Genomic DNA, 14,426 nt, shown 5'->3' with positions numbered 1-14,426 from the left:
GATGCGTACAAGTAAACAGCACAACACACATTATAAAAATAAAACTTCTTAGTGTTTGCCATGTTGCAATACAGTAATCCCTCGCTATATCGCGCTTCGACTTTCACGGCTTCACTCTATCGCGGATTTTATATGTAAGCATATTTAAATATATATCGTAGATTTTTCGCTGGTTCGTGGGTTTCAGTGAACAATGGGTCTTTTAATTTCTGGTACTTGCTTCCTCAGTTGGTTTGCCCAGTTGATTTCATACAAGGGACGCTATTGGCAGATGGCTGAGAAGCTACCCAATCAGAGCCTGTATTACGTATTAAATAAAACTCCTCAAATATATTGTGAGCAGGGGGGCTGTTCGCACCCCTAGAGGATGCGGACGCTCCTCAAAAAACACTGAAAGACTACCTTCACATTGCTCCCTTCCTTGCTGGGCTTACTTGTGGGCTGCTTTGTTGTGCAATATGCTTCCCGCACAGTGCTTCACATACTTAAAAGACCAAACAGCACCTATTGATTTTTGATTGTTTGCTTTTCTCTCTCTCGCTCTGACATTCTCTGCTCCTGACGGAGGGGGTGTGAACAGGGGGGCTGTTCGCACCCCTAGAGGATACAGACGCTCGTCTAAAAAATGCTGAAAGACTACCTTCACATTACCCCCTTCCTTGCGGCTGCTTTGTCAAGCGATATGCTTCCTGCACGGTGCTTCGCATACTTAAAAGTTCGAACAGCACCTATTGATTTTTGATTGTTTGCTTTTTTCTCTCTCTCTCTCTGACATTCTCTGCTCCTGACGCGCACTCCTTTGAAGAGGAAGATATGTTTGCATTCTTTTAATTGTGAAACGGAACTGTTATCTCTATCTTGTTATGGAGCACATTTAAACATTTGAAAAAGAGACAAATGTTTGTTTGCACTGTTTGAATAAAGTTCCTGTCTCTCTACAACTTCCTGTGTTTCTGTGCAAATCTGTGACCCAAGCATGACAATATAAAAATAACCATATAAACATGGTTTTTACTTTACGGATTTTCACCTATCGTGGGGGGCTCTGGAACGTAACCCCCGCGATAGGTGAGGGATGACTGTATACCTGTATATTTCTGCTGTGAAGTGTGACCAATCAAGGAATTAGATATAATTGGGAGGATCCAATCAGGGAAGAAAGAGGAGGAGAAGGATGAGGAGATTGCACGTTGCCACACCCACCTCAGACGGGATCTGGCTACATAATAATCACAAACAAATCAGAGTGAGATTAGAGTCTGTGTATTAAAAACTCTACATTTTCACCTGTCCACACTACAACAGCAACCTGGCATTTTGAGATGTATAGAGAATGTCTTTAGAAGACTCCATTTTAGGGAACAAAAAAAGAGTTACTGTGGACAAAAGACGAAAAAGTAAGGTAATGTTTGCATTTTCAAAGAAAAATATAGTAGTGTGGACGTATCATCAGATGTAATTTCATAGCTTGTGTTAGAGATATGCATAATGTGGACAGAGATGGTTCACTCCTTTTCAAAAGTGATTATGGGAGAACCTGTACTACGACGTTATAAATGAACATAGGAAAATGCAAACTCAATCCTGCAGTCAGAAAATATGTGTAAGAGTTCCACTCTGCTGTATGTGATCAGAGGGGGACAGCTTATCACGGAACAAACAAACAAACTCTTACACAACTATACAAAAAAAATACCGGCGACCAGTAAGACATGAATAATTGTAACATATGTTCTTTGAAGAATAAACTTACAAAATTCATTCTGTCAGTAACGGTTGTTATTTTACAAAGTGCTATTCATACTCTCAATCCAGATATTTCTTCTTACATCATTTTTGTTGTTACACTGCTTACAAACTCTTTTTGTTAATTATTAACTACTGTAACTGACTTTTTAGTGATTCACCTCTGTGTATATTCATTTGAAATCTGGTATCACATCTGATTAATCTACGTATATAAATAAAACAGGATGTCTGTCTGTTTGTTCACCTATCACACAAAAACAAATGAATTTTTTTTTGCACAAAATTTTGCATGTGCATTGTAGACAATATACTATATTGAGAAAAGGGGGGCAATGCAGAAACCAGTGCTGATATGGAGAGTACAAATCCCATTAGGCAGCGGGAGTGTATTGGGGCTTATGGTGGGATGCTTTTAACATGCACAATGTTCTGTAGTGTAGTCTTATCAAAGACCACTGGTAGTGTTTTCCTCTTAACTAAATGAAATAACAGTTTCATTTACTCGCTGGATTACAGCTTTTGTCTAAGACTTTTCCTTTTTGTCTCATCATAGGATGGTTTTAGCCATGTTGAACTTCCAAAACACAGTTGTCCCCCATTTTTTTGTACTGGAGTAATGCTGGGTTCTTCGGTTACTACTTTTTATAAATTAATGTTTAATTTATTTAGTGTAGGCTAAAACATAAAATCACAATGAGTCCATCTCTTTTTGTGACTTCTTTCTCTGTAGATGAATATGAAAATCAGTTATGCCAGGTACATTTCTTATTAATTAATGTTCAATTTATTTACTACCCATTCATAAATCCATTTTCTAACCTGCTTGTCCAGTTCAGCATCTAAGGGAGCCAGTGCCCATCCTGGAAGCATAAGGTGCAAGGCAAGAAGCAACCCTGAGTAGGGCACCAGACAGACTGGGAAAATGCAAGCACACCCCTACAGAACAATCACTCATGCTGGAACTGCCTCACCTGCATGCAGATATCTCACTGGCTGGGATTTCAGCCCACTGCCCCAGTATGACACCCTAATTCCTACAATAACATTAATAATAAATATACCTTTCTTTTCAATGTATTTGGATTTTTCCATTGATGCATGAGATACTTTAAGGGAAAATGTACTTTTAGTTGTTGCTTTCCATTGTTTCTAGCAATCCAGACACCGTCCTTTACAGAGAATTCCAAAATACGTCTTTTACACTTTAACATTTTACAGTGTATGGATGCTAACTAATTTACCATATTCTTAACATTTGTACAATAATACAATTTGCCCTGCTCCTATTACTGCTAGTAATAATTCCCATTTAAGCCAGAAATCTAACACAGCAAGTTGTAGATCTGAAAATTGGACACCTTCTGAAATGTACCTGTTCTCCCATTGTTGGCATAGTTCATTGCAGACTGTTTTGCACTGGCAGACCAAATTCATGAAGACCCATCTCTTTAAAAACAAAGTGCAGGTGTGGATCAGCAGGACTGAGGTAACTTCAAGGGTGCCTTCCTTGCCTTGCACACTTATTCATGCATTTCCGCTTGACCTTACCTGTAGTTTAGTGCATGTAGGAAATAGATTAATTAGCATTGTATGCAAAGTTGTGCCAAGGGAAATAAAAAACTCCGTTTTGGAGTCATATACCAATAAGGAAGTCATTCATACAGATGTATAAGGAAACTGGGAAACTTCACTTTTTGGCCACAGAATACGTTAAGTATGTAAAATGGTTTGGTGAAGTACTGTTTTTACAGGATGGACTAGTGTTCATGTTTATTATTACAGTTTGCTTTACATCTTGGCAATGTATAGTGATATCTGATGGGTGTCTACATTGCTACTCTTTTTGTATGTAGAGGACTATTCTTCCAAGCTGTTCAAACTGTCGTACTGTACCAACAAAACTAAAAGTTTAGTCTCTTTTCTCCCTCCGTCCATCTTTTTGACCATTTATTGTGTATTGTTAACTCGGTTACCACAATAAAATGTCACAGGAAGGTGGATCATATCCTGACAGCTATAAGTTGGAGGGCTCAGACAAACTCCATTGCCCCAAGCTAGAGTCTGCATTCAACCTAACCTAAACATTTTTGGGATGTGAGAGCTGGAACACCAAGAGATAAGTGAGGCAGAAAGAGGAGAACATGAACTCCACATTGACAGTCTCTAAACCAGGCTCTGATTCTTTGAATGTATGACAAACTACAGGTAATATATTTAAAGCAGCAACAGGAAGCAAGATGGACATCAAATATGTTGGTTTATTCTAATAATAATGAACATTACCTTTAGTAATGTTAGAGTCTTGGTTAGGTGTGTTTCCAAATAATTACTTAAAAGTCAGCATTCATAACATCATTGCCATTGTTTTTTCCACTCTAGCTGATGTCACTTGCAGTGTTTGCAGTGTTCTCTTCTGTACCATCCACAGCTTTTTTCATATAAAGAAAAATTGACAAATGATGTTAGTAAAAATTGAGTTCAGACATCTTTCAGTTATATATTTTAGAAAAACATGTTCCTTGTACCTTCATCAATAACTTTAAATGTATTCTTCTATTTCTTTACTGAACTTTCTTATCCTGTGTAAGGTCACAGCCCAATTGCACTGGGCAGAAGGCAGGAACAAACAATGACAGATACTATTCTGTTCAATATAATTTATGGCAGATAAAAATAATAATAATAATATACTCTACCTGTGACATATAAAAGAATGTTCTATGTCATTTCTCGGCATAGTCTCCACAACATGCCTTTTTCCAATCAGTGCTCTAGAGCTTATGTTCCTACGATGAAAAAAATCTTTGGACTGTTCCTCAGACTATGACTCCACAGCATCCATCACCTCAGAATCTCTGCTGGAACTCTTCCTATGCAGATGGGTCTTTAGACTTGGAAGTAAAAGATTGGTATGGGGGAGCCCAGTCAGGATAAATAGGTGGGCATCTAACAAGTTGACATTTCCCATTCTGCTTCTGGATAGCAGCCACTGCAGTGTGGAAAGTGTAAGCAGGAGCACAGTCACCGTGAAAGAGGAGCCCACAGGTCAGTTTTTCACACCCTTTAGTTTTTAGAATATCCTGTACAAAATCAAAATACAGTACATGCTGCAACTTTATGGATATTCGTGATAGGGTTTGACAACGCTACATACTGCATAAGATGTTAAGTTACACTATGTAGGCAGAATGTTGATAAACCCTTGTACAATACAGTGATAAATTAATACATCTAAGCAAAATTTTACATTAATATATACAGTACATAACAACTGACATGAAAAACAGAACAAACATGTCTTTTTAACTTATTTAAAGAACCTTCAGAATTCATATCTTTGCGGCTGTTGTTTGTTGTTACTGTACTCTTGTTATTACATTCAACAGTTTCCATTGCATGATCCAATTTGGAAGCTCTGTTTATGATTCCTATTAGTAGGTTAAAGTAAAGCAATATAACCACACATATGCTGGTTTTCTAAAAGTGCACATGTCACAGAACTGAATATAATTACTAAATACCGTGAAACTAATCCATTGTTAGCCCAAAGTGGTTTCAATTGAATTTCAAATTTTACTTTGTCCAAACAAGAAAAAAAAAATTATATTTCATGACAGGTGCAATATGTGATGATAAATATTAGTTGCATAGTGATGAGTAAATTGTCTTATTGTTTGAAAACTATTTTGTTTTACAGAGACAAAGATTTTGGCTTCATTCTGCAAGCTGATTTTTCCTATTTGATGACACCTGAGGTTTTTTATTCAGAAAATTTCAGCCCCACCCAGAGGGCATCTTTAGAATTTCAGGTTTCTTCACTGCCCAGCCTTATTATCAGCAGCATTCAACACATTGCCATTCAAACAACTCAACATATGGCTGTGTGGCTCCATCTCTGAGCACCTGACAACACTTTGTAGTGTTGAATATATGAGTGAAGTATCCTTTTTTTGGTCAATCACTATAATGTACATCAATGTGAAGGTATAGAAAAAACATTTAATTTCCATTTTAAGGCAAATACTGTATAATGGTTTTCCTTGAAAACAAGTAACCGTGTGCTATTTTATTATATTCTCATATTCTATTAATGGTTGTATGTATTTAAAAAGTTAAGTGGCTTTTCCGCTTATCTGGGGATCAAATCTAGTTTTGCTTTTTTTTTAACCTAGTATTACTTTAGTATTTGTTTTTTCTTTGCTTTTTTCTGTATTGATTTTAAAATAAATGGCTGTATCTATTACAGCACCATTATTTGGTTGCCATTGCAATGTTCTGCTTTTAAAAAAAAAAAAAAAAAAACAAATAAATAAATAAATATATATATATATATATATATATATAAAAATAAATAAATAAATACATACATACATACATACATACATACATACATACATACATACATACATACATAAATAAATCTATGCCCACTTGTGCTCAGTTAGGCCTTGACTCTCAGCGAACCGATATTAGGTAAAGGGAATTTAGAAAATGTATAGAGGGAACTGATTTCATGCCATTTCAGACTGAAATATTATGAAGCAAAAAGTCCATTACACTAAAATTACTCATTACACAGAACATATGAAGTTATTCAAAGAATATTTTCTTATGCATTACAAGATTTTTTTTTTTTTTTATAGGTAAATAATATTTTTTGGTCGACACTTTCTAACCTACAGATGACAATGGCATACCTGGAAGTACAATGTGTCATGAAATTTCTGCCTAAAAATAAAAAAATAAAAAATCTAGTAAAAAGGTAAACCCTTACAAGGCATTATGTATTCTTCCAATTATTAAACTTTTAAAAAGAACAATTTTTAGAAATTTATATGCAACTTATAAATATACAACCAAAATGCTCTTTTTGCAAAAATATTTATTTTCTTTGATAAACATTTTGCTAGGATTTAAAAAGTTGATTGAATGGAAAAAAAAGTAGCGATAAATCGTGTACCTGACATTTTGAAAAGCAATAGGCTACAGAGTTTTTCAAATGCTTGCTTAGACTACTTTAGTTTTCTTTCTAAAGGGGGTACCACTGAGACTTATAAAAGAAGATATGAAGAGGACTACTGTTTCATTAAGCAATATTAATTAAATTACTACTTTAAAAGTTATCACCAAAAATTTCCTTAAAAGTGCTATCAAAGAGTGGAAAGGCGGCATATAACGCTCAGTGGCTGTCTAGTAAAAATGGCAAATGAGGAACAGCATTCTTTTCCTGATTCATCACTTAATTCAACAGGTAAATACTTACTTTCTTGGTATATACTGTACTTGAATAGTAAAATTATTCTGAAACAACAAATTACAAATAGGTTGAATATAGTTTATTATTGTTATTGGGTTAGTACAATTGAATTTAATTCTTAAGAATTCCCCATTTTCCATGATGAAAAACCCTATGACTTTTTTTATTTAAAAAGACTTTTGTTTGAAAGGTGGGAAATTTTAGATTAAAAAATTTATATTGTTGTTAGATTAGGGACCTGTTTGGAAATGTTTATTTCCAGTCTCTGCATAGCTTACTATGGTTACAAGACATTATGACAGAAAATGTTGTGTTCTTGCTAGTATGGAAGATCATTTGTGCCAAAATTAACTGAAATCCAATGAGTTAATTACGCTGAAATGCAATACATTTGCAAGCTGGAAATTTGATTTGGGTGTGGTTTTATCGTGTCATAATTAAAAATATCAACCAAATGACTGATTGCTTCTCACTATGGTATGCAATTTCATTGTCAGTTTAAAATGCAACACAAAAGTGTATTGCATTTTAATTCATGTTCATAGATAGCCATGTCATAACTAAAAGCAAAGAAGACATCTTGTATTTCACTTAGCAGCAGCTCCATGTGTATTGCATTACGATCCAAAAACCACGCTTTAAGTGTACCAAAACTAAAAGTAATCAAATGACCAACTGGCAAAAAAAAGTTGGGACAAGGGGCTTCAACAGTTGGGGAAAGAGACATGAACAAATTGAAAGTGTTTTTTTATTTTTAATTGTTGTTAGGAAATCAAAAACATTTTCAAGAGGTTGTTACTGCTGTTTCATGAATCAACAGTCTTCTTCTCAAATTCATCACGTTTCTCTTTGTGTCTGTGGGTTTTTCATCAGGCACTCGGTTCTCCACTCCACAGACAATTTGGTTAGTTTGAATTGTGCTTCTAATTAGCCCTGTGCAAGCATACATGAATGGGCCTTGCAATGGACTTGCACTATGCAAATGGCTGGTTGTAGCCTTATACCTGATGCTGCAGGACAAGACTCCAATTAACCCTGCAATGCTGAATTTAGTTAAGTAGGCATAACAATGTTGCATTACGCCACGTAAGCCATTCATAATAACATGGCTTATCAATTATTAGTCATCTGCTGAACCATGTTTAAATGTAAGGGGATATTTGAAGCTATTGCACTACTTGCTAACTAGATGAATATACAGTGCATCTGGAAAGTATTCACAGCGCATCACTTTTCCCACTTTTTGTTATGTTACAGCCTTATTCCAAAATGGATTAAATTCATTTTTTTCCTCAGAATTCTACACACAACACCCTATAATGACAACGTGAAAAAAGTTTACTTGAGACTTTTGCAAATTTATTAAAAAAAGAAAAATTGAGAAAGCACATGTACATAAGTATTCACAGCCTTTGCCATGAAGCTCAAAATTGAGCTCAGGTGCATCCTGTTTCCCCTGATCATCCTTGAGATGTTTCTGCAGCTTAATTGGAGTCCACCTGTGGTAAATTCAGTTGATTGGACATGATTTGGAAAGGCACACACCTGTCTATATAATGTCCCACAGTTGACAGTTCATGTCAGAGCACAAACCAAGTATGAAGTCAAAGGAATTGTCTGTAGACCTCCAAGACAGGATTGTCTCAAGGCACAAATCTGGGGAAGGTTACAGAAAAATTTCTGCTGCTTTGAAGGTCCCAATGAGCACAGTGGCCTCTATCATCCATAAGTGGAAGAAGTTTGAAACCACCAGGACTCTTCCTAGAGCTGGCCGGCAATCTAAACTGAGCGATCGGGGGAGAAGGGCCTTAGTCAGGGAGGTGACCAAGAACCCGATGGTCACTATGTCAGAGCTCCAGAGGTCCTCTGTGGAGAGAGGAGAACCTTCCAGAAGGACAACCATCTGTGCAGCAATCCACCAATCAGGCCTGTATGGTAGAGTGGCCAGACGGAAGCCACTCCTTAGTAAAAGGCACATGGCAGCCCGCCTGGAGTTTGCCAAAAGGCACCTGAAGGACTCTCAGACCATGAGAAAAGAAAATCTGGTCTGATGAGACAAAGATTGAACTCTTTGGTGTGAATGCCAGGCGTCACGGTTGGAGGAAACCAGGCACCGCTCATCACCAGGCCAATACCATCCCTACAGTGAAGCATGGTGGTGGCAGTATCATGCTGTGGGGATGTTTTTCAGCGGCAGGGACTGGGAGACTAGTCGGGATAAAGGGAAAGATGACTGCAGCAATGTACAGAGACATCCTGGATGAAAACCTGCTCCAGAGCGCTCTTGACCTCAGACTGGGGCGAAGGTTCATCTTTCAGCAGGACAACGACCCTAAGCACACAGCCAAGATATCAAAGGAGTGGCTTCAGGACAATTCTGTGAATGTCCTTGAGTGGCCCAGCCAGAGCCCAGACTTGAATCCGATTGAACATCTCTGGAGAGATCTTAAAATGGCTGTGCACCGAAGCTTCCCATTCAACCTGATGGAGCTTGAGAGGTGCTGCAAAGAGGAATGGGTGAAACTGGACAAGGATAGGAGTGCCAAGCTTGTGCCATCATATTCAAAAAGACTTGAGGCTTGCGCTGTGAATACTTTCCGGAAGCACTGTATCTACAATGACACGAGTATAGTTTTTCCAAGATGGGAGAGAAATTTATTCTTCACCCACTTTCATCTCTGTGCCATCATCCATATTAAAGAAGATAGTCTAAAGATACAGCAGACACTTATTTTCTGATTCATGTAAAAATGATTGCACTTATATCAATCATGTCCATTTCTCTTATTCTGCAAACACTTAACTCAAAATTATCTGTATCTACATATATAAAATGCCAAGGGTTGCCTGTCTGTCACACAAAAGCTCGCAACCCCCTGGGCCTTCAGCCTTGATCTCGGTGTCATTTGGCAGCTTATGCCACGATAATCATAACACAACCCTTGAATTGCACATTTGGGCTACTTCACCCATTAAATTGAGCTTTGTGATCTTCTCACGGTAGGCAGCAATGCGACCATGCACTTCACGGCATGCAGCAACACGCATGAGTGCCATGGCTGACGCCCTTCTCATGGCATGCAGCCTTTTGGATGCATGCTTCATCACAGGAAGTGACACAGACACACACGGTTTCTGACAGGAAAAAGCACGATGGCAAGCTCTGGTGACAGTGAAACACATTGCACAGGCCAAGTGATCATTTCAGTGCAAGCACCAGTCATAAACTCCAAGCGCAACAGAAAAACTTACATGACCAAAGAACTGAAGGCCCTGCAGTATTGGATGGCAGTGAAGGTCACTGTAGCAGCCTCAGCGGAGTGACCTGGGGTGCTGTGTTTCATGAGACACGCATGCACCACCTTTCTTTGAGGACCACAGGTCCAAGAGTTAATAGGTTCAATAGTAAAATATTCAAAATCACAGGTTGATATCCATGGTATTGTGCTGTTACCTGATGCTTTTGCGCACATTTTTTGTGTGTGTCTCTTTTTATTTGTGTTATGCTCTACTGTCATTTCTGACTTTTTGTCTTCTTTGTATTTTTGTTTTTCCTGTCTTCCTTGTAATGTTCTGTTTTGGGTTCATTTTGGTTACTTGGTTTACTTTAGTGTTTTGCTTCATGTTTATAGATAATGTAATTAAGCCATGGAATAATTTCTCTAATTAAGCAACTGCCATTAGGTAATGAAGTCAGGCTACTGTACATGAAGGCCATAAATATTGGGTCTGTCATTTTTCCAACACAGTGGTGTTATTTAACTTTCAGTTGTAACAGTTGAGGCCTTTATCGACCTCTCGAACCCTCAGGTACCATGCCAAACACCAGGTAAAAGTCCAAGAATGATTTATTTGGACACTACTAAAGTGCACAAAGCACCTACACTCCACAATACTCATATAAACAATAAACAACACAGTAATCAATCCTCCACACTCCCAGACACTTCGCCACCCTTCCTCCCAGCTCAGCTCAGCGTACTGGTTTCCCAGAGTCCTTTATATAGTCCCTGACCCGGAAGTGTTTCTCCCTTCTGTCCATGTGATCATGAACACTTCCGGGTCGGATAAAAAGCTCCTTTCTTCAACCCGGAAGCACGTCGTTTCCTCTTGTCATGTGATCATGACGCACCTCCGGGTTATAGGGCAAATAAGAGTCCGGCAGCCTCCCCACAGTGACTCCTAGTGGTCCCCATGGTATCCAGCAGGGCTGTGCATATAAACTACAAAGTCCATGAGGCCCTGCTGGAATTCGGGGAACATCCACGCTGTTGGGAGAGCTCCACCTGGCGGCCTGGGGTTGATGGCAGGAATATTTAGCCGGCCACACACCATACAGTTCATAATGTTTTTGTTCACCTCCTTGAAAATGTATTTATTAATTGTGCTTTGGTTATGTTGTTCTGAAGGTCTTTTAATAATTTTGAGTCTCCTTCTGTTATTGTTATTTAGTTTTCCACATTAGATTCTGGACTTGCTTGGTTGTTTTTTGATTTTTGTTTGTATTTTATGATCTTTTTTAGTTTTCTTTGTAATTGGTGTACCCATTTGTATTGGTTCTTTGTAGAAATTATTAGTTTACTGTATTTCCATTTTCCTTTTAGTTTATTTTTAAATAATATAATTTCTCATATAGAAATTTAGGATTTAGTTGAGTATTTTGTTCTTAATTCCTTTTCCTTCTGTATCGTTTTTGCTTTGATATAACAATTCTTAATCCTTTTTTAACCTCCTTTTCCATTTTAAATTTCCATTTCCATATTTAGCATTCGTCCTGAATTTAACTTTGTGTCTTTTAACACTTTCCCTTTTTTTGATTTTTTTGTTAAAATTAATGGCATCTTTCTTTTTTTTTTTAGTAGTTTTATTTAATTAAATACATTTCAACAATTATATTACTTGAGTGACCTGGGTATTATTCCACAGTTTTGTTATCTTTTTGTATTTTTGGTTTCAGATCACAATAGTTTGTGAGTTTACTTTAGGCATCCATTTTTTGTACTAAGAGAAAGCTACAGTAAATTAGGCATGCATCTTCGCTAACTTTGCAGAGTTGCTGAGTAAAACATGTGCTTCCTAGGCCAAAGGAATACTACCAGACACATCACATTTGATTTTTAGGTTCTGGGTGTATTTCATTGCATTCTCACCTTAGACTTCATATAACCATTTCATATTTTAAGAGGATTCTAGATGTGACAATTACATCAGTCAAGATTACCTATTGACTCTGTAAACAGAAAATCTGCATCTCTTTTAAAACTTGGCATTCAAGGTGTGCATATTTCTAACAAAATAAAACTGTTTCTAAAATCCAACCATCCATCCTCTTCCACTTATCCGAGGTCTGGTCGCGGGGGCAGCTGCTTGAGCAGAGATGCCCAGACTTCCCTCTCCCTAGCCACTTCTTCTAGCTCATCCGGGGAATTCCGAGGCGTTCCCAGGCCAGCCGGGAGACATAGTCCCTCCAGCGTGTCCTGGGTCTTCCCCGGGGCCTCCTCCCGGTTAGATGTGCCTGGAACACCTTACCAGGGAGACGTCCAGGAGGCATCTTGATCAAATGCCCAAGCTACCTCATCTGGCTCATCTCGATGTGGAAGAGCACTGGCTCTACTCTGAGCTCATCCTATCTTTAAGGGAAAGCCCAGACACCCTGCGGAGAAAACTCATTTCAGCCGCTTGTCTTCGCGATCTCGTTCTTTCGGTCACTACTGTTTCTAAAATATATTCTTTTATTATCTATTATTACACTGCCGTGAAAGAAGTGAGATACATTTGGTCATGTGTGCTAAATGAAATCAATGTAAGTTATTTCTGTTTTTATTTTATACAGAAGGTTGCAGTAGCAATATAGATGAAAACAAAATTACACAGGAGCTGCTAATCATACTCAAGATGGTGGAATGCATCCTAAAGAACTTATGTCAGCAGAAAGAGTTTCCCCTTCAGGAAGGTAAAATGTTTTGTCTTGTTCGTGTCTCCAAAGCATATAGTCAACATATATGTTAAACCTAGGAAGAAGTCATCAGGGCCACGTTGATTGATACAAATTCAACTAGTTTCTAAGTAAATTACAGGTACTAAATAAAACATAGATTTTACAATCTTATTTGTTTCTTATTATGCTTAGGCAGCTTAATGTGCTGGTTGCATTCCACGATGACAAGACCATGAATAGATCATTTAAAAAGGGACTATAACAAATCAAAACTGGTGCTAAGCTTTTCAAATGTGTTTCTTATGTCAGAAGTATAAACAATTTCTATTATATGTTTAATCAAACAAACTACAGTTTTAAATTAAAAAATAACTTCCATGCATCCATTTATTTTTATAACATGATTAGTTAATTATAGAGCCTATGCCTGCAGCACTGGACTCATAGCAGAAGGAAACCCTCAACAGAGGTGGCACATTCTTTGGCACCCAACCATTTAGCAGTTAACCAAACCTGCCTGTCTTTGGGATGAAGTTGAAGAACAAATATCTGTAGAAAAACAACATTTCGGATATTATAGGTTTTTGGAGCCTAAACAGTTTATTCCTAATGCTGCAAAGCTGCCCAGATATCAGAACTAAAAACCTTGAATAATACGATTTGGTGGATTCACTGCATTATGCTCTATTTTCTGCAATGACAACAATTGAAATTTTTTTCTGTTAGTGTCATCAAGTTTCAAAAACACTTTTATCCATAAATGACCTGCTTGTCCATTTTGAATATGACAATTAAAAAGACACACCACTGCATACACTGAGTCACAGTTTGTGATGATGTGATGAAATCGAGCACCATCTTAAACACTCCAAAAACCATTAATATGGATTTTTTTATATTCTACCATAGGTATTAAAGGTATATTTAATTCATAATCTGTTTATTAGAAAATTGCAATATTTGTCTTTCAATAAGTGACTGACCATTTTTATATATTTGTTTAAAACAACAAAATCCTTCTGTTAAAACATCCATTATATGGTATTGGGCTACTTTTGCTCGATTATAAGAGGACTAAGTGCTAACTTTTTTCCCTTTATTTTACAGATGGTAGACTTTCTTTTTGTGCAGAAAATGGAACTCCATCAGTTCATAACATTTTACATCTTATTGCGATGATTAAAAATATAATAAGTAGCATCAATGTGTGTCTATCAAAAGGTATGATTTAAAGTATGATCACATTCAGTGGATTATTCTTAGTATATGCTTGACTTTACTTTCACAGTGTGTTTTAGTCAAAGATGAATATAGGTCTTAAGTGCAAATGATATAAAATTAAATATTTATTGTAATCTACAACATAGTTGATTTGAAACCATTTGTCATATTATTCAGTTTCAGTGACAATTTTTCACTTTCATTCTGATCGAACACGCTGTAAAATGTATAAAAATTGTAAAGGGGCTGAATCGGATTAGT

The 14,426-nt window shown here is 37.1% G+C and overlaps 1 protein-coding gene across 2 annotated transcripts in view; it reads left to right on the top strand.

The window, feature by feature from the left end:
* The window catches only part of LOC114651818 (uncharacterized), a 42,532-nt gene that overhangs the window by 16,234 nt on the left and 11,872 nt on the right, over window positions 1-14,426 (top strand). For both annotated transcript variants that reach the window (XM_028801810.2, XM_028801809.2), the window contains exons 2-5: window positions 5,447-5,688; window positions 6,906-7,000; window positions 12,840-12,959; window positions 14,052-14,165. In XM_028801810.2, coding sequence (XP_028657643.1) covers window positions 6,949-7,000; window positions 12,840-12,959; window positions 14,052-14,165 — 286 coding nt within the window. In that variant the 5' untranslated portion in view covers window positions 5,447-5,688; window positions 6,906-6,948. The remainder of the gene's footprint in view (window positions 1-5,446; window positions 5,689-6,905; window positions 7,001-12,839; window positions 12,960-14,051; window positions 14,166-14,426) is intronic.

Source organism: Erpetoichthys calabaricus, chromosome 5 (assembly GCF_900747795.2).
Source record: "Erpetoichthys calabaricus chromosome 5, fErpCal1.3, whole genome shotgun sequence".
Lineage (NCBI taxonomy): Eukaryota > Metazoa > Chordata > Cladistia > Polypteriformes > Polypteridae > Erpetoichthys > Erpetoichthys calabaricus.
This window is presented reverse-complemented; position numbering and strand designations above follow the sequence as displayed.